Source organism: Cnephaeus nilssonii (genome assembly GCF_951640355.1).
Source record: "Cnephaeus nilssonii genome assembly, chromosome: 17".
NCBI lineage: Eukaryota > Metazoa > Chordata > Mammalia > Chiroptera > Vespertilionidae > Cnephaeus > Cnephaeus nilssonii.
In genome coordinates this window covers 34,686,895-34,707,096 of record NC_137088.1, presented here as the reverse complement: position 1 = coordinate 34,707,096, position 20,202 = coordinate 34,686,895, and the positions used below count along the sequence as shown (strand labels likewise).

Here is a 20,202-nt window from a genome sequence, read left to right as displayed (position 1 = left end):
AGAATAAGTCACATTCAGCATCAAAAGTCATAAATAAGAGAAGTGGTAGTGAGATGAGCACTTGTGCTCAGCAATTTCACATTACCTCAGGTAATCCTCACAAGAACACTGAAAGGAAGGTAATAACCTTCCCGCCCCCCGCCCAGATAAGTGAATCAAGGGGCTCAGAGGTGGTTATAGTTAATGACAACATCAAAATTTTGACCCATGTCTGCTGGACTCCAAAGCCTGTGCCATTTATCCTATACAAGGTCTCTGTAAAAGCAACATATCACTACCACAAAAGTAAAAAAAGATGTTCCCATTGTGGTTTAATGATAATACTCCCTTAGTTTATCCCTCAAAAAAGGGTAAGATTTTGACTTCATATTCCTATATGAACAGTTTTAAAAAGCATTTTGGAATATGTACCTTTAACTTAAACCTTACTAAAAGGTATTTCTTCTATATGATATACATTTTGATAACTGGTTTATCTCCTGAGGGATACAAATGTTTTTAAGGTTTTAGATTCAAATAATTTCAAGACTGTTTCTCCCGTCTGAAGTAAAGACAGAGTGTATTAGTGAACTACTTAGCGGACACTGTCTTTTTGGTTCCTGTATCCCTGTGTTCTTTGCATTACTGAATCACAGTATCTCAATCTCTATGACAGATTAACAGCCCTACCTGCTCATTTTAGAGAGCTATGCTGCCTAAAACTCACTGGTTTCAGATATGTCATGTTTCTAAAGTAGATGGTTTCCGGATCACGATAATTCATTTAGCAAGTCCAAAACCCTGACTTGTCGGTCAAATATACAATAAGCATCCTCAAGTGATGTTATACATCCCCACCCCTTTATATTATGTTAATAAAGAATAATGCCTTACAACAGTTGTCTGACATTACTCCAGTCCACACACATAGTAGGTACTTTGGTGCTACAATGCTCGTGAAATTTGTAGCCACAAGTCTGACATCGAAATCCATTTAGCAAGAACTTCTGACACATGTCACAGAAGGCAAGCTTCAGGAAGGTCTTCCGAGCCTAGAGTGACAAGAACACGGGTGTAAGTTATGCTGAATAAATGAAAGGTGACAAAAGGCAAAATAATTTCTTTCTTGACCCCCAAGAGGTTTCATAAATAATCATACTTCCAACATTTGTAAAATTCATACTTAGAAATTAAAGTATATCTGTGACTAATGAAGCCTAAACTGCCTTAATGTAAAACAATGACATAATTAACGCTTTAGATATATGCTGATGACCTTAGGGAAATTCCTGCTAGCCAAAACACTCGATATGCCACAAAGAGAGAAGAGATCTGCAACTTACAAAGTTGTGTGTTGTGAGAGGAACATGATCCAGGAAGTCTACTTGAAGTTCTTCTCCAATCAAGGAGGCAGCATCAGTATTCCAATCTAAACGTGCTTTTTTACTAAAGAGGATTTAAAAAAACATACAAAAGGAAAATGTTTAAACAAGGTGAGAGTTCTATTATTATTGGAACCCAGGTTGGTTGGTTTACACAATGAAATATAGCAATCTCATGATAATGTAAATATGCAATAAACTGGACTTTGTGATATTAAAATCCTATTAAAAATTCTAAAGAACCTATAAAACAGGTTATAAATACTGCTACAGTGGCAAAATTTAATCTTCACTTGCTTACTTCAATCTAGAAGATAAATAGAAAGGAATCACAAATGAAATGCACTTTTCTATTAATAAACAATAGGCTCAAATCTGTAGTTTGCAGACTCTATAAATATAATTTGACAGCCGACTTGACTGTCTTAATATTTATTCTGAGACCACTCTTTCTGTGCCTAGAGTATACAAGACAGAAAAATCGATGCATTGAAGTAAAATGTAATGCCCAGCTCCTTTCTCATGTCTTGTCTAGTTAATTAGGCCCATCATCCTGAATGATGAATCCTCTCAGGTAGGGAGAGAACACCACCATTCAAACCTTTGTTTACCAGAAGACTATTCCAGCCTTTTTTCTTTGTTTTTGTTTCCAATAGTAAACAATCAATCCCTTAATATAATTCCTTATACAAGGTCTGGGAAGTCTGTTTTGCCCTAAAGAAAAAAGAGGGGCAGCCCTATTTTCCAATCAATCTTCAGGTGCTGTCTATCCAAGAAATAATGTAGGGTAGTTCTAAATCAATGCAACCTTGAATGGGAATGGACTGGACCAAGCTCCTCCTTATCTCAGAATCTAACCTTTTTTCTTAAATGACAGATTTATTTCTCTCAGTTTTGGAGGCTACAAGTCTTAAGATTAGGGTGCCAGAAAGGTTAGGTTCTGGTAAGAGCCCACTTCCTGGCTTGAAGGTGGCTGCCTTTGCACTGTATCCCTCACATAGGTAGAATCTCTAGTCTTTAAGGAGCACTATAGATTGGCTTGGGGACCAACCTGGGGCTAAAGATGTTTCGAAGATCTGCACTTCAACACCACCTCCTAAGCTGAGAGAAATAGCATAAATAGAGGAATTTATACTCACTTCTTTGAGTAGACTCATTCTGGGCCATACTCTCAAACTGGGGGACTCCCTCAAATATTACAAATGTTAGCTGAAGCTCAATAACAGAACTAGCACTTTCCAATAAGGTAAAGACAAGGTTATTTATCCACATTTTGGGGGTACGGTAACAGATAATGGATAATTTTAAGTGGCTCTGATATGCTGGTGTATTATTCCTAGCCTCGGAGGGGATGCTTCTTTTGTGCCACTGAATCTTCCTTGAAGCAGAAATTCTTCTGCATCTTTTAGCCCGGTGTCAATCAAACTGTAGGGATTCAGTAAACTTAACTGAATAAAAATAAATGAGTGAATTACAAGAGAGTCGATCTCTTGGGAATAACATTCTTTATCTATAAACAATAATGCAACACTTTGTGAGTACCTTATGTGTGCACTGCATTATTGCAAACACAAAAAAACTTAGCTTTCAAAAAATCTGACATCACTGTTTCCATCTATGAAAACATCTAACATGTATTTTATTTTTCAATGCAATGTGTTTTTTTAAAATATATTTTTATTGATTTCTGAGAGGAGGGAGAGGGGGAGAGAGAGAGAAACATCAATGATGAGAATCATTGATTGGCTGCCTCCTGCATGCCCCCTACTGGGGATCGAGCCTGCAACCCGGGCATGTGCCCTTGACCGAAATCAAACCTGGGACCCTTCAGTCCGCAGGCCAACGCTCTATTCACTGAGCCAAACCAGCTAGGGCTCAATGCAATGTTTTTAAGCGATAATTTCAAGCTCTTAGTATTTTATTTTTCTGAATTGTCTCTTTATAAACAAGGATATACAAATACACAATATTTTACAGGAAGCTAGTATATTTTTAAAAAATGGAAAACAGTTATTATTTGAAGATCCTGACTAGCATGAAGAAGCAGCTGACTAATTTTGAGTTCTTACCCTTTGTGTTCGTGGAGAAGTCTGAACACTGCGCAGCACTCTGGTTGCAGGCCCCTCACCTTGAGTGCTTTCATAAGGCAGTCATGCAAGCTCATTCCATTGCGTACATTGACCTACAAACAAAGGACCATCTTTAGGACCAACACAGGCTGCACACCCTTGGAAAAACAAGCACAGAAATAAATGCACCAGTCTGTAAGGGTGCACGTAGCTTATAATGGTGTACACAGACACACACACACAGAATGTCTAGCAATAGGTGAGCACCTGAATAAAATACGGAACATCTGTGTATGGTACATTATGCCACTACTACATTACTCATAATGACGTGGAGGGAGGGGTGTCCATGATATGTTAACTGGGGGGAAATGTTTTTCAGAATAATACAAAGAGTAAGGTTATTTACAGGGTGGAGAACATGTATATGTATCTGTGTGAAAAGATATACACCTAGCTGTTAACATCAAGAGAGAGTGGTTGGAAAAGATAAAATAATAAACTTTCCCATTCCCATCTCTAATTTGTCTGACTCACTGAAATGTACATGCAAGCATAAACATCCACCAGAAAAATAAGCCAATCTGATCTATAAATAAACGAGTCTTTCTGATCAAAAATTTGTATTTCAAACTATTTTCAACCAAATAGTTATTCTTCATAAAAAAATTTCCATCTTGCCCTGGTGAGGTGGCTCAGTTGGTTGGAGCGTCATCCTGTGCACCAAGCGGTTGCGGGTTTGATTCCTTGTTGGGGCACAGATCTAGGTTGCAGGTTCAATTCCTGGTCACGTAGGGGAGGCAACCAATTGATGTTTCTCTCTCACATCAATGTTTCTCTTTCTCTCTTTCAAGTAAATTAAAACATATTTTTGGATGAGGATTTAAAAAAAAAAATTCCCATCTCATTTGCACTTCACACTAGTGAAGAGCAAGCAGGAAATGAAAGGGATAGATTCTGCCCTGCTGTAAGGACAAACACCACTGCTAGTTTAAATAAATGTGCACAACATTCCAGGTAGCCTCAGCATTTATGCCTCTCCAGTGTCCCCTGTACCCAATCCTTAAAAGTTAGACAGGCATTCAGAGGCCTAAGTAGAATGTGTGAGTGCCCACGGTGCTAATAAGGGCTGCTATATAAAAATTTCAACTAAAACCTTAAAGCGTTTTTATACAAGCCCTATATACTTTATTTTTAAAGCCAATAAAGTTGACACAACGTAAGGCAACTAGAGTCAGTATGGCCAGTCAGGAGAGCGGAATGTAATGACAGTCTTTGTTAACTCCTACAGTGGAGCTCCCCTACTAGGTGAAAGTGTACCAGATGCCAGCTGCTGACCCAGCCCCTTCCCAGAGGAACGTGAGTGTATCTTTTATAAAGGTTTAAAATATTTTAAAACATTCATTTAAAATGTTACATAACAAGTTTATTTTAAAGGTTTCTTGAAGCAGTGATACTCTTAAAAAGATCACGCTAACTTACAGCTTTTCAGGAAAAACAACAACAACAAATAAGTAAAGTGAAATAATGATGAGCTGAGCCCTGACCACTGTGGTTCAGTCGGTTGAAGCATAGTCCTGTACAAACGAAAGGTTGAGGGTTCAATTCCCGTTCAGGGCACATACCCAGGTTGTGGGTTTGACCCCCAGTAGGAGGGGGTGTGCAGGAGGTGACCAATCGATGTTTCACTCTCATATCTCTCTCCCTCTCTCTCTCCCTCCTACTCTCCCCTTCCTTCTCTCCCTCCTCCCCCACATTCTCTCATCCATTAAAGCAGGGGTCCTCAAACTTTTTAAACAGGGGGTCAGTTCACTGTCCCTCAGACTGTTGGAGGGCCGGACTATAGTTTTAAAAAAAAACTATGAACAAATTCCTATGCACACTGCACATATCTTATTTTGAAGTAAAAAAACAATACGCCAAAAACACCCGCCTGTGGCCCGCGGGCCGTAGTTTGAGGACGCCTGCATTAAAGCATGCCCTCTGGTGAGGATTGAAAGGGGGGGGGGGGGGGGGAGAATAAAATAATAAAATAAATATAATGAGCTGAACTATGAAGAACAGCAAGAATGAGGACAACAAAGAGTAATAAACACATCCTAAGAGTATCATACATGACTTGCATCAAACACTGTGCAGCAGTGCTTTGAAAGCTGTAAAGTGATACCTGTATTATATCATTAATCTTCATTAAAATTAACAGGCTCCAAGAGTTAGACAGTTCTTTAAATATCTTCTAATCCAGTGGGGTTCTCAAATGTGGCTGCCATTAGAATCATACAAGGGGCTTGTGAAATATAGATTCCCAGCCTCTCCCCTCCAAAACACAAGGATTTTGATTCAATTAATCTTGAATGAAGCCCAGGAATCTCTATTTTAACCTGCTTTGTCAGGTAATTCTAACTGTAAACAACAGTCCTAGCTATGGTCCAGTTACTCATCCAACAATAAGCAGCAGCAGCAGTTAGTCAGAGAGACATGTTTACAAAACAAATGACAAGAAAAAATTCAAAATATAAGCAACTACTAATTTATTACTTCTAAAATTATTTAAATCAGATATACATCTTCTCTGTCATTCTCTCTACAACTCCCCATAGATACATGTTGAAATTGGTTAAATCTGACTAATTTCTGGAGCCCACTAAGTAATGATGAGAGTTATTTTGGGTTCCAGCAGTGAAGCAACCTGGAGCTAATTAGAAACAGCTGACTGATGGTGTTGGCCAGCAAGCAACTCCTTTCTTCTTCAGTGCTCCCCTAAGCTGGGTGCCTGGTGAAAGAAGCTGGTTCTTCCAGAGACAGAGGGTCCATCTCGAGTCAAAGAAATAGGAGAACTAACTTTTTCTACTGAACCTTCTCTTGAGCTGTAGAAGAAATCAAGTTTCCAAATCACTGGTTCCCAACTACCAGTTGTGTTCAAGTGAAAGCTGCCAAGGACTACACAGATGTAGAAAAAACTCAGAAATAATCATAGCTACCATTTTACTTATGAATTAGCCACTGTATTCAGCATGCCTCATTTCATAAAGGTCAGGAAACAGAGCCTCAAAATATTATGTAACCTGTCTAAATGACACAGCTAATAAAAGGCAACACAGGGATTTAGGTTTGGGCCTGCTTTCTTAAAGGTCCATACACTTAATCATTATGCCAAACTAAGTTTCCCAGCCTTCCAGGCAAACTAACGGTAGATGGGGATAGAGAAGATAACTGCAATAACACCCAGAAGCCGCAACAGATGATCTTCAGCTTCCCATCACATTCATACTTCCCACCTGGGCTCTCCATTATAGTTAGAAAATTGAAATAGTAGGTAAAAATCACTTAGCAAATGAAAGACCACTATTGAAATATAAGGGGATTGTTACTATTTATTTTGCCAGTCATTAAACTTTCATTTTTAGGAAACAAAAATAAATTTACTTAAACTTTAAATGACTTTTGAGTTCAAACGTACCTTAATGCAATACTATAACTGGGAGGCTCCTTAGGTTCACAAAAGAAGTATAAAGTAATTTATTAGTAAAATGGGGAGAGTGGAATTGTTAGAACAAACTGAGAAAACTATGTCCTAACCTCCCAATCTCAGAACCCTGCCTCACACTAAGTACAAAGAGTAAACACAATGCAATGATTTTACATAAAGAATGAAGGGTGGGAAAGGAGAAGGCGTGGAAGTTTGAATTAAGGTTTTCAAATGTCCCACCAAGCAAAATGAGCACAACTTCATTTTTCTGCTTCAATGTGGAGGTGCTAGGATAGTAGGAAACTTTTTTGAACATTTTTTTTAGTTGGGTTTTTTGTTTTGTTTTTTTGTCAAAAAACTGAGTGGCAGTGTCTGCCATGCATGATGCTAATAGAAGTCTGTCACTGATACTACAAAAATAAGCTTTGCAGCAACAACTGGCTAGTGCCAGTGTTCTGGAAAAGAAGATGATGCTCTGATTTCTAAGCAACCTCCAGCTTTGCCCTGGGGCCTGTGAACTTTAACATAGTAAATTTTTCTAGGTAATTTTATTTTCTTCCAAATACTTCATTATAATATTCAAAAAAATGTAAGTGAACATTTTGCTTTAATATTCAGAAGAAAAAATTTTTTAATTATTAATGTTTTTTTTTAATTAGCTAGAAAGGTCTAAGGGAGCTTTGAAAGTCTTTAAAATATATCCCCATAATATAATATATGCCCTGGCGGGTGTGCTCAGTGTTGGGTTCAATTCCCAGTCAAGGGCACATACCTGGGTTACAGGTTCAATCCCCAGCCCTGGTCAGGGTGTGTATGGAAGGCAATCAATCGATGTGTCTCTCACATCATGTTTCTCTCTCTTTCTTCCCCTCCCTTCCACTCTCTTTAAAAAGCAATGGAAAAAATACCTTCAGTTGAGGATTAACAAAAAAAGAATGTACTATTTGTTTAAATGAAGTGCAGAAAAGAAGATATACTAGGCAAGAGTTATAATAGAAGAAAGGCCAAGGGTTGGGAAAAAAATAGGGGGTATGGGAGGAACACAGCCATATAAAGTACTAATAAAATCTGCAACTGGAAAGCCAATTAATGAAGACCCTAAGTGACAGTGAAGATTCTGCCTGTTTATAAGGTGGGCAACATGATCCGTAATGTTTCCTATAGGCAGATGGACAACTAAATTTTCTCAGAGGAATGTTCACGTACCACTGTTCTTTGCTTGTTTGGCAAGAAAACACGGATAGTATTGCTTGTCTTAGAAGAGTCCATAAGTTTGCCATCATCTGATGCTCGGCGCTGATAGCCAAACTGCTGAACTATTGTGGGAGAAATGCAGCTGGGGCCATCAAACACTGCATCTTTGAATCCAAAACCATTGCTGATCGTCTTCCAGGCCCCCTGTATGTGCTCCATTGATGCAGGTTACACAATACTTAAACCTGGTTATAAGAAAACAACAACAAATTATTTTTAATTATTTTATTAAATTATAATTCTAAAACATAAGCAATTAACTCAACAATATATAAATTGTGAAAATCATGGTATGTGGGCTTTCTTTTTTTTTAAGTACTTCATTTTACTTATTTTTATCTTTTTGTGGTGAGAACACAACATGAGATATCTTGACAATTTTAAAGTGTACAATACAATATTGCTGACTATAGGTACATGTTGTTCAAATCTCTAAATCTTATTCATCATCTTGCTTAAGTAAAACTTTTGCCTTTGATTAGCAACACTCCATTTACCCCTTCCCCAGCCTCTGGCAAACACCATTTCATTCTGATTCTATAAATTTGACTATTTTAGAGCTTTCTTATAAGTAACTAGAAGGCCAGTGCACGAAATTCATGCATGGGTAGGGTCCCTAACGGTTGCTGGCTGCCAGCTGGGGCCTCCCTTCATTCCACACCGCCCCATGGTCATAGTGAGCAATCAAACTCCTGGTCGGTCGAACTCCTGAGGGGACAACTTTGCAGATTAGGCTTTTATATATATAGATACCTTCTGCTTAAATAAATTAATCAGAAAACTTCTATATTAGTATATTCCTATAAAATATTTCTGTTAATCCTCACCCAATGATATTTTTTTAGAGAGAGTGGAAGCAAGGGGGAGATAGAGGGAGAGAAACATGGATATGTGAGAGACACATCGATTGGTTGCCTCCAGCACCAGCCTTGACCAGGGCTGGGGATCAAGCCTGCAACCAAGGTACATGCCGATGACTGAAATCAAACCCAGGACCCTTCAGTACTTGGGCCAATGCTCTAAACACTGAGCAAAACTGGCTAGGGCCTATAAAATATTTCACCGATAACTCAAAAAATTAGCAAAGTGGGAATTAAGGATCTCTTACCCTTTAAGACAGCATGGAGGGACCTAGAGAGTATTATGCTAAGTGAAATAAGTCATTCAGAGAAAGACAAGTATCACATGATCTCACTCATATGTAGAATCAAATGAACAAAATAAACTGATGAACAACATAGATCCAGCGATATAGAAGCATGGAATAGACTGATGAATCTCAGAGGGAAGGCAGAGGTGGGTGGGGAGAGATTAACCAAAGAACTTACATGCATATATGCATAAGCCATGGACACAGACAATAGTGTGGTGAAGGCCTGAGAGGTGGGATGTGGAGGGGGGGCGTCAATGGGGGAAAAAGGGGGACATCTGTAATACTTTCAACAATAAAGATCAATTTAAAAAAGAAGATTCATCAAAGGTTATACCACCAGGAAACATGAGCCAATATCTCTTGACTTTTAGTCTAATACTTTTACAATTACATTTCTGTTCTTTAGTTATTACATATTAAATATGTGTACACTTGAGTATGAGTAATACGTTAGTACTAAGAGAAATTATTTTTAAAGTGTAAGCCATAATTTTCTACCTTCAATGAAGAAAAAGAAATTAGTATTTCTAGGATGTGTTAGACACTTTATATATAAAGTAGTGTCCGGTGCACAGATTTGTGCACATTAAAAGGAAATTAATTAGAAGAAATATTTTAATATCGCTATTCACATCTTGCTAATGAAAATAGGATTCTACTGAGTCTCCTATCTACCTACTCTAGGACTTCTGTGAGGATCAAATGAGATGAGGCATGGGAAAACGCTTCACAAACATTTGGTTAAACTGTAAAATGTTTGCACGTGGCTATAAAACAAGTCAGGTTCCTGAGTTGAAGAAACTCCAAAGATGCTAGTTGCTAGGGAGAGGAAGCTGGGCATTGCTATGTGATATCATTACCCAGTGCCCACAGCAACTGTTTCTGGGCTGGGCTGGGCTGGGCTGTGGGCCGCATTTTGTGCCATGGGGTCTTGGCAGCGTTGGCAGCGATTTGGTGGGCTGTCTCTCCGGAGTGGTGGCAGGGCCTGTGTCCCACTTGGGGGAAGCCAGTGTTGGTTTGTTGGCGCCAGGTCCGTGGTGCTGTTTATTTTTAAATGGCCAGTGCGCGTCAAGGCAACTCCTGCATTGAGCGTCTGTCCCCTCGTGGTCAGTGCACGTCATAGCTACCAGTCAGATGGACGGACACTTAGCCTATTATATATATAGATTATTTTATTTAAGAAACCCAAAGATTTTTAATAACTTCATCTAGCCACCTTTTTTAAAAAAATAAATAAGGCACAAAAGAATCATGCTATTTGCCCAAGAACACCAACATAACAGGTAAAATAACCAAATTCTTTTTTTTTAAACTGAGGCGTCAATAGGACTGCATTCTTTTTTTTTTTTAAATATATTTTATTGATTTTTTACAGAGAGGAAGGGAGAGGGATAGAGAGTTGGAAACATTGATGAGAGAGAAACATCGATCAGCTGCCTCCTGCACACCCTCTACTGGGGATGTGCCCAAAACCAAGGTACATGCCCTTGGCCGGAATCGAACCTGGGACCCTTCAGTCATCAGGCCAACGCTCTATCCACTGAGCCAAACCCATTAGGGCTAACCAAATTCTTTATCTGTTTAAAGTCCATGAACTTTCCACCACAATATTCAGAGTTGAGTTTTGGTACAGAAACAAAGCTTATAAATAGAAGCAAGCAGAGATAGTCATCTAAACAAAAATAACCATATGTTTTATTCAGGCAACAAGAAAACTGCAACAGAAGCCATAGATAGTCACACACTGACCATCAGAAACTCTGCAGTGAGGACACTGACAGGGAGTCAGCAATCACGCAGAAATGAGAGGTCTGTTTCCTCCTGTTTCATATGTCAAATTTGCTGAAGGTGTTAACATTAAAAATGTCGAATTTTGTGCCCAAAAAAAGAGCATTTGCGGGAAGTTTTAATTCATTATTTATTTTGAAGAAAAAGTTATCTTATACTTCAGGAAGCTTATAGTGAACATGCTCCACCTCAAGATACTTGTGAATGCTGGTTTAAGCTTTAAAAGTGATGATTTCGATGTGAAAGACAAAGAGTTTCCAGGTCAACCAAAAAAGTTTGAAGACCAACAATTACAAGCATTATTGGATGAAGATGCATGTCAAACTCAAAAACAACCTGCAGAAAGATTAAACGTTGCTCAGTAAACAATTTTCGATCGTTTACAAACAATGGGAAAAATTTTAAAGGAAGGAAAATGGGTGCCACATCAGCTGAACAAAAGACAAGTGGAAAACCGAAAAGTCATCAGTAAAATGTTGCTTCAACGGCATGAAAGAAAGTCTTTTTTGCATTGAATTGTGACTGGTGATGAAAAGTGGATTTATTTTGAGAATCCCAAATGCACATAATCATGGGTTGATCCAGGTCAACCATCAACATCGACTGCAAGGCCAAACTGCTTCGGAAAGAAGACAATGCTCTGCGCTTGGTGGGATCAGGAAGGTGTGGTGTATTATGAGCTTCTAAAACCAGGTGAAACCGTTAATACTGATCGCTACCAACAACAAATAATCAATTTGAACCACGCTTTGATCGTGAAATGACCAAAATGTGCCAGAAGACACGACACGGCAAAGTAATTTTGCTTCATGATGACGCACCATCACACACTTCAAAACCAGTTAAAGACACGTTAAAAGATCTTGCCCGGGAAGTATTAACCCACCCACCGTATTCACCAGACCCTGCTCCTTCAGATTAGCACTTGTTCCGATCGATGGCATGCGCACTTTCTGAGCACTTCAAAACGTACGAAGAAGTGGAAAATTGGGTCTCTGCATGGTTTGCCTCAAAACAAGAAAAGTTCTATTGGGACAGTATCCACAAATTACCTGAAAGATGGGGGAAATGTGTAGCTAGCGATGGACATTACTTTGAATAAAGCACTTTTGATGTTTCTCTTGAAATTATCGTGTATTCTTTGATTACAAAATCTGCCATTATTAACCAGTACACCTAGTATACTACATACACCCCACTCATATTATCCAACCTAATCCTTAGAGCAGGCGTCCTCAAATTACGGCCCGTGGGCCACATGCGGGTGTTTTTGCCATTGTTTTTTTACTTCAAAATAAGATATGTGCAGTGTGCATAGGAATTTGTTCAGTTTTTTTAAAACTATAGTCCGGCCCTCCAACTGTCTGAGGGACAGTGAACTGGCCCCCTGTTTAAAAAGTTTGAGGACCCCTGCCTTAGGCAGGAATTATATCCCCATTTTACATTTGAGAAAATTCTCACACAGCTTTAAGTGGCAGAGCTAGAATTCAAAACTGGCAGCTTTGACTCCAGAGCCCTTACCTCCTTATATATAAAACTGACACTTGAAATCATTTAGTCAGAGCTGAAATGGCCTAGAATTAAAGACTATTTTACTCTACCCTCGTTTTCAACCAGAATTTTTTTTGTCTCAATACCCACTATGTGTTAAGTTCTTTCTTAGATCACATGCCTAAATCAAGAGGGGATGATAGATTTAACTATTATTCTTAGCTGACAGTTGAGAAAACCAAAGAGTTTACAGACTTACTCAAGATCACAGCATAGCATTTATTCTCATATGATCTTAGCATAACTTTTTTGGAGCAGAATACGGTAATAACTATTAAAATTTTGAAATGTTCCTCAAGACTGATCTAGTAATTCAATTCTACTCTAAAAATATATCCTACAGCAGTTTAAATGTCTGAAAATATATGTACAAGCATCTTCATTACAGCATTGTTCATAACCTTGAAATTGAGAAAAAGACCAAATACCTAATAGGAAATTAACAAATCAAATTAATACCCATGTAATAAATGAAGTACATTTATATTTGCACAGTTATCCAAGACAAACAAAAATTGAAAAATATAATGTGAATCTTTTTATATTCATCTAGAAAGAGGGAGGAAATCATAAAAGGTGAGAAAATCCAGAATAATAAGTATCAACAGTGATTATTTCATCAGAATTATAAGGAATTTTTAGTTTTATACATTATCTGTTTACTTCTTGCTTTTTATATTTTACTACTAGAGGCCCGATGCATGAAATTCATGCAAGAGTAGGCCTTCCTTCCCCGGCTGCCGGCACTGGCTTACCTCCGGCTGCCAGCAGGCACCTGGGACCCGGGCTTCCCTGGCTTTGTCCAGAAGGTCGTCCGGAAGGACGTCCGGTTTAATTAGCATATTATGCTTTTGTTATTATAGATTACATTATAAACTTCTACATGCCTATTTTTATTTCTGTAAGGAGGGAGTGTGGGACAAGATCCCACAACCTTCAAGTGACAGGGCCATGACACACTGCCTCTACCGCTGGCACACTGAGTCCTGACACACTCCTAACTCTATCCCTCGGTTACCATGAGGTCACTTTTTAGGGCCACCTACAGTGTCTGTTTTTCCTAGATCGTTTTTCCCCAACTAATGAGAAAGAGATGAAGGAGTTTACAACCAGATTGGGGGGGAGGCAGGGAGAAGAGGGGGGGGGGCAGGCGAGCGCGCGCTCATTTGAGCATCTCAATGCAGCTCCTATGACCTATATAAATACAACTCACTGCTCCCATTTTAGACTCAGAATAAAAGCTGAACTCCTTTCTGAATATTCCAAGTTTCACACCTAGGGACTTTTGAATTTCTTGTTTTCTTCACCTGAAAGGTAGAAACCTCCAGAAATAAGCAAGCTGGCCTTTCCCCATCACTAAGGTCTTCACCTAAAAGATCTCTTTAGAGACAATTTCCCTAGCCACCAGTCACCAAAAGACACCATTCCCCTAGCCCCATCAAATAATCCTGTCTCATTTTCTTCATGACACTTATTACTATGTTAGACTGTTTACAGATTTTGGTCAATGCCCCACTCCTCCTTCAGCTTCATGAAGGCAATACTCTGCCAATCTTGGTCACTGCAGTATTCTTGGTCCTAATTACAGTCCCTGGAACATGAAGGCACCCAAATATTTATTTTATTTTATTTTTTTAATATATTTTATTGATTTTTTTACAGAGAGGAAGGGAGAGGGAGAAACATCGATGAGAGAGAGAGACATTGATCAGCTGCCTCCTGCACACCCCCTAGTGAGGATGTGCCCGCAACCGAGGTACATGCCCTTGACCGGAATCGAACCTGGGACCCTTCAGTCTGCAGGCCGGCGCTCTATCCACTGAGCAAGACCAGTCAGGGCACCAAATATTTATTACATGAATTAAGTTAGGAACCAGAATAATGCTGTAAAAATATAATTTTTCATAGAAAAGACCTTTCAAGGAAATATGAATTAAATCTCCATTTGGTAGTATGCCTTGAAAGAACACCTACCGTTGCCTATCCAGCGTGGCTCAGTGGTTGAGCATCGACCTATGAACAAGAAGGTAACGGTTCGATTCCCAGTGTGGGACTTCAGGAAACAGCCAATCAATGATTGTCTCTCATCATTGATATTTCTCTCTCTCTCTCTCTCTCTCTCTCTCTCTCTCTCTCTCTCTCTCTCTCCCTCTCCCTCACTCTCTGAAATAGAGGCCGGGTGCATGAATTCATGCATGGGTGGGGTCCGGCCAGCCTGGCCAGGGGGAGGGGACATGAGCAGTTGACTGGCCTGCCTGCTGGTTGAACTCCTGGTCGAGGAGACAATTTGCATATATTAGCCTTTTATTATATAGGATATACACTGAGTGGCCAGATTATTATGCATTCAGAGATCATAATAATCTGGCCACTCAGTGTATATTAGAGAGATATGAAATTTTAAAATAAAGTACTACTTTTAATATCAGATTTATAAAATTTAAAAGACTGAAGACATCCATCACAAGCATTTAAAGAAAACTACCTCTCATTATACTGTTAATAGCATAAACCGCAACAATCAAATAGTGTCTATTACTAAAGATTTAAATTCACCTACCATTTGACAATCTATCCTGGGGTGGCAGGAGGGAAGAGGACCTGAACACAGGACTGCAAAAACACACAGGAATAATTACTGCAGCATTGTCTGTAATATCAATAAACTGTAAACTACTTCAGAGCCAAAACTGTGGAACTAAACTAGGAACAATTTAAAGTAAGACTGGTTTACAAAAACACTTCCCAGGAAAGGTTGATCCTTCAACACACTGGCTAAAGGTTTAATTTAAAGAATATTTAGCTAGACTTTTTGTCTAGAAAAAATATTATCTAAAGTTATAAAAAATACTACTTTTGTTTTGCCAGAGTAAACTTTTTAAAAGGAAAACTTGCTTTAAATAGGGATTATTTTATACTTTTATATTTAGTAGAAAAACTCTTGGATGTCACTGCTAAAATTATAAATTACTTTTCATAATGTAAGAATGGGGCCAATGTCAACTATCTGTTACCAATACATGTAAAAATACTTTAAAGGACTACATGTGTTATGTAGTATCAAAAGTTAGTCATTCTCTTTACATATACAAAACAGCAACTTTTTTTTTTTAAATATATTTTATTGATTTTCCACAGAGAGGAAGGGAAAGGGACAGAGAGCCAGAAACATCGATGAGAGAGAAACATCGACCAGCTGCCTCCTGCACACCCCCCACCGGGGATGTGCCCGCAACCAATGTACATGCCCTTGACCGGAATCGAACCCGGGACCCCCCCAGTCCACAGACCGACGCTCTATCCACTGAGTCAAACCGGCTTCGGCCAAAACAGCAACTTTATTGCTGCTGAGTTGTGCACCTGAAAACTGTATAATTTTGTTAACCAGATAAATTTTGTCACCCCAATAAATTCAATAAAAGGGGGGGGGGAATAATATCCAAAATAAATAACACCCCCCCTATAAAACAGTACCTTTATTATTGCAAAAGTTCCTTGACCTTAAATATTTGTTGAAACTGCCTGAGATTCTGTATTCTAAAATCTAAACATTCACCTTTCATCATAAAACACATAACACTCATAGTTTTATTTATTGTGATAGCTACATTCCATAAATTATTTAGGAAGCTTACAATTTAATATAAATTTTTCTAGCTTATTTTAGATTTCAGGTTCAACTGGTTTATCTAAGCTGCTTCCTTCTGCATTCCAGACCCCCTTCCCTCCTCACCCACCTACAGCATCAAAGAACACCTCAGAAATTAAAAGCCTAGATCCTAACTGCTTCCTCTTCTTTGGCTACTATTCCATTAAAGAAGTGACACAATGGGCCTACTCCCAAAGCCAGTCTCTGGCAGACAGTAGAGTAAGGATATTTTATGAAAGAAAATGGAGAGAACGCATGAACTGCTAGATATCTTAGCTTTCTGTAGTTACCCACTCTATACTTGTCAATCGTAAGTTTCTCTAAATTTCTCTGAATCTGTTATTTCTAGCCTATATTATTTTTGAGGGTGGTAGGTTCCATAGGTTCACCAAAGATTGCCTTTAATTGGCTTCATGCTTCATTCTCCCATCCTGGAGTCAAGATATGTTCACCGTAGTCACATAACTCAAGATTTTTATAGTCTAAACTCTTTTTCAAAGCTTTCTCTTTCTATACAAAGATGTCCGTTTTTGCCCTGGCTGATGTTGTTCAGTGGTTAGAGCATTGGCCTGCGCACTTAGGGTCATGGGTTTGATTCCCAGTCAAGAGCACAAACTGGGTTGCAGGTTCCATCTCCGCAAGAGGGGAGGGAAGAAACCAATCAATGTGTCTCTCTCATCAATGTTTCTCTCTGTCTTGCCCTCCCTCCCTCCCTCCCTTCTAAGCTCTCTACAGGTCTATGGAAAAAATATCCTTGGGTGAGGATTAACACACACAAAATGTCCATTTTTATTATCACAGTTCACTTGTCATAATCACTCAACCTCATTTATCCTCTGCGTGAATATTCCTTTTTAGAACGTTAGAGTTATATCCCCGTGTCTATATCTAAGTTAAAAGATGGTTTGTAAATTCTAAAGTACTGAGTTTAGGAGCAAGCAAAATAAATATAGTATAAAGACACACAGCCCTGAATAATGCAGCAAGGGACAGAGTCAAAGGCCAAGCCCCTCAATAATCTGACAGGCTCCATCTTGAGATCCATTTCAGCTGCCTTCTTTGAGCCCCTTTTGTGGTATAACTAAAATAGCACCTAATATGGTTTCAAACGAGGATATTTTTTCCATTCATCTTTTTTAGAGAGAGAGTGGAAGGGAAGGAGAAGGGGGGGAGGAAGAGAGAGGGAGAGGGAGAAGGAGAGGGAGAGGGAGAGAGAGAGAAATGGATGTGAGAGACACACATCAACTGGTTGCCTCCTGCACACACTCCAACCCAGACCAGAATTGAACCTGCAACCAAAGTGTGTGCCTGTGACCAGGAATCAACCCCAGGACCCTTTGGTCCAAGGGTGACGCTTTAACCACTGAGCCAAATCAGCCAGGCCTAGGTATCTATAATAATAAAAGCATAATATGCTAATTAGAACGGACGTCCTTCCAGACGAAGCTGGGGCTGCGAGGGAAGCCCGGGTCCCAGGTGCCAGAGGGAAGCCAGTGCCGGCAGCCGGGGAAAGAAAGGCCGTGCATCGGGCCTCTAATCTTATAATAGACTGCTTCTTCAGGGGAGAGACTTAAAATACTCAAGTCTCTTTATTTCCATCATATACCAGTGGGGTATGATGACCCATTACTGCTCAGGAAATCGTTTTGGTGAGTCATGGCCAGCTTTCTGTTAAAACTAGAGGCCTGGTTCGTCCACCAGTGGGGTCTCTCGGCCTGGATCGGGCCGAAACCGGCTCTCCGGCATCCCCCAAGGGGTCCCGGATTGTGAGAGGGTGCAGGCCAGAACAAGGGACCCCACCAGTGCACAACTGGGGCCAGGGAGGGATGTGGGAAGTTGGCCAGCCGGGGAGGGACCGCAGGAGGCCTTCAGGGTATGTCTGGCCCATCTTGCTCAGTCCGGATCAGCCGGACCCCAGCAGCAAGCTACCCTACCGATCAGAGCGTCTGCCCCCGTGGTAGTCAGTGCACGTCACAGCAAGTGGTTGAGCAGCCTTAGCATATCATTATGCTTTGATTGGTTGTTGAACAGCCAACAGGATGACTGGACACCTAGCATATTAGGCTTTTATTATACAGAATTAGGGCAGAATGTATCTTGCATAGGACAAGTAAGTACTATTTTAAGAAGTCTTTGTTTAGGTACACACACATTATGAAACATTTTTCTTAGTGTGAATCACTATTAAATTTGAAAGTTACAGATGCTAATTCTGAGGCCTAGAACCCCAAGGAGAGCTGGCATCACCTTCTCCAAAGGCATTTATTTATCCACACAAAATACATTATTCCTGCACTTGAATAATCACTTTTTTATAGATCCATCTAGTCTTAAAGTATCTTTATTAGTCCTACTAATGAACTCTTCTCCATATGTGTGCTAATTCCACTTCATGTTATATATTTTTTTAAAAGTCATTTCCCCTACTTCATGTAATTCTTCCAGTTCCGTGTATTTCATTACTATCTGGACTAAAAAGAAACAAACTCAATATATTAAGTTTTCATTCTTTTCCTCAGGTACATTAGTTATTCTGTGACCTTACTTATTACTCAAATTTACTGTGAAGATATCTACTTTAATGAATACACTGACAGTAACCTGAGACCATTCTCCAATACTGATTAGGTCACACTGTTCACTAACTTAAATAAGATGACATTTTAAGGCATGGAACTTACATACCCATGGTTTTTACGATATATATAGAATCTCATTTACTAAATTATTTTGCCCTATGTGGAGTTCTAATATTATCTGTCTCTCAATGTTAGGCCTTCCTTTACTTTCTCGTTTATCATTTCTTAAAATGATCCGTTTCTGCTGCAGGGCCTTGTTTCCTGCCTGCTGAGAGGATTTTCTTTTCTGCTTTCAAATAAAACACCAAATGAGAGGGTGGTATTAACTCTATTTCACTAAACTTAATGTAGATTCCCTCCCCAATTTAAATCCTCCGAAGTGCACAGAACAAAGAGTACGGTACTCATTTAGTCTAGCAATTTTTTACCTTCTCTCTAGATGGCTTAAGAGATCCAGACTCTATACCGCACAAAAACCTGAAAATGTACAAAATGGTTTTCTGGAAGTCTTTCTTTGAGGGCAGCCCCTCAGTAAAATTCTGTAAGCCTCTATTGAGGCTTCGGATCCTCTGTGAGATTCTTTAGGTAAAGCACCTACAATTCTCCATGATAAAGCTTCCCTTCTTCGTTTCCTATTCATAAAGAATTTATTACTCTCTCCTCTTTTTCATATTTATATTATCCACATATATATTAACAGCATTTCCCACCCTCTACTATAATTTATTTATTTACATGTCTGCTTCCCCACCTGCTGTAAGTTCTTTGAGGATGGAATACATGCTTTCTTTGTTCTTCCAGAACTTAGCATGACACCTGCCTCATTGGCATTATTCAACCAAGACTTCAAAACCAATGGGATGGTAATTGTAGAATCCACAATATATTACCATTAATGTAAATTATTAAGTAAAATGGCTATTTTTAAGATGTAATATAAAATTATATTTGAGATTTTTCTTCCTTCTTGAGGTAGGCTTATAATGCTATGAACTTCCTTCTCAGGACTGCTTTCACTGTGTCCCATAAATTTGGGGTTGTTGTGTGTTTATTTTCATTTAATTCCAGGTAATTTTTTTATTTCTTCCTTGATCTCCTTGGTAACCCATTCACTGTTTAATAACATGCTATTTAGCCTCCAGGTATTTTTTTACCGTAGTTGATTTCTAGTTTCATGCCACTGCAATCCAAGATGCTTGGTATTTCAATCTTCTTAAATTTGTTAAGACTTATTTTGTGTCCTAACATGCTATCTATCTTTGAGAATGTTCTGTGCACACTTGAGAAGAATGTATATTCTGCTTCTTTGGGATGAAATGTTCTGAAAAT

At 39.0% G+C, this 20,202-nt stretch overlaps 1 protein-coding gene across 3 annotated transcripts in view; it reads right to left on the bottom strand.

The window, feature by feature from the left end:
* Nucleotides 1–20,202, bottom strand: part of RAF1 (Raf-1 proto-oncogene, serine/threonine kinase) — an 82,095-nt gene that overhangs the window by 19,270 nt on the left and 42,623 nt on the right. Inside the window, exons 2-6 of one of the 3 annotated variants that reach the window (XM_079794470.1) lie at nucleotides 15,206–15,258; nucleotides 8,106–8,338; nucleotides 3,431–3,543; nucleotides 1,323–1,425; nucleotides 874–1,031 (exon numbers count right to left, since the gene is read on the bottom strand). In XM_079794470.1, the coding sequence (XP_079650596.1) occupies nucleotides 874–1,031; nucleotides 1,323–1,425; nucleotides 3,431–3,543; nucleotides 8,106–8,312 (581 nt within the window). In that variant the 5' untranslated portion in view covers nucleotides 8,313–8,338; nucleotides 15,206–15,258. Of the gene's footprint in view, nucleotides 1–873; nucleotides 1,032–1,322; nucleotides 1,426–3,430; nucleotides 3,544–8,105; nucleotides 8,339–15,205; nucleotides 15,259–20,202 lie in introns of those variants that run through there. The other 2 variants (XM_079794469.1, XM_079794471.1) reach the window with 2 other exon arrangements.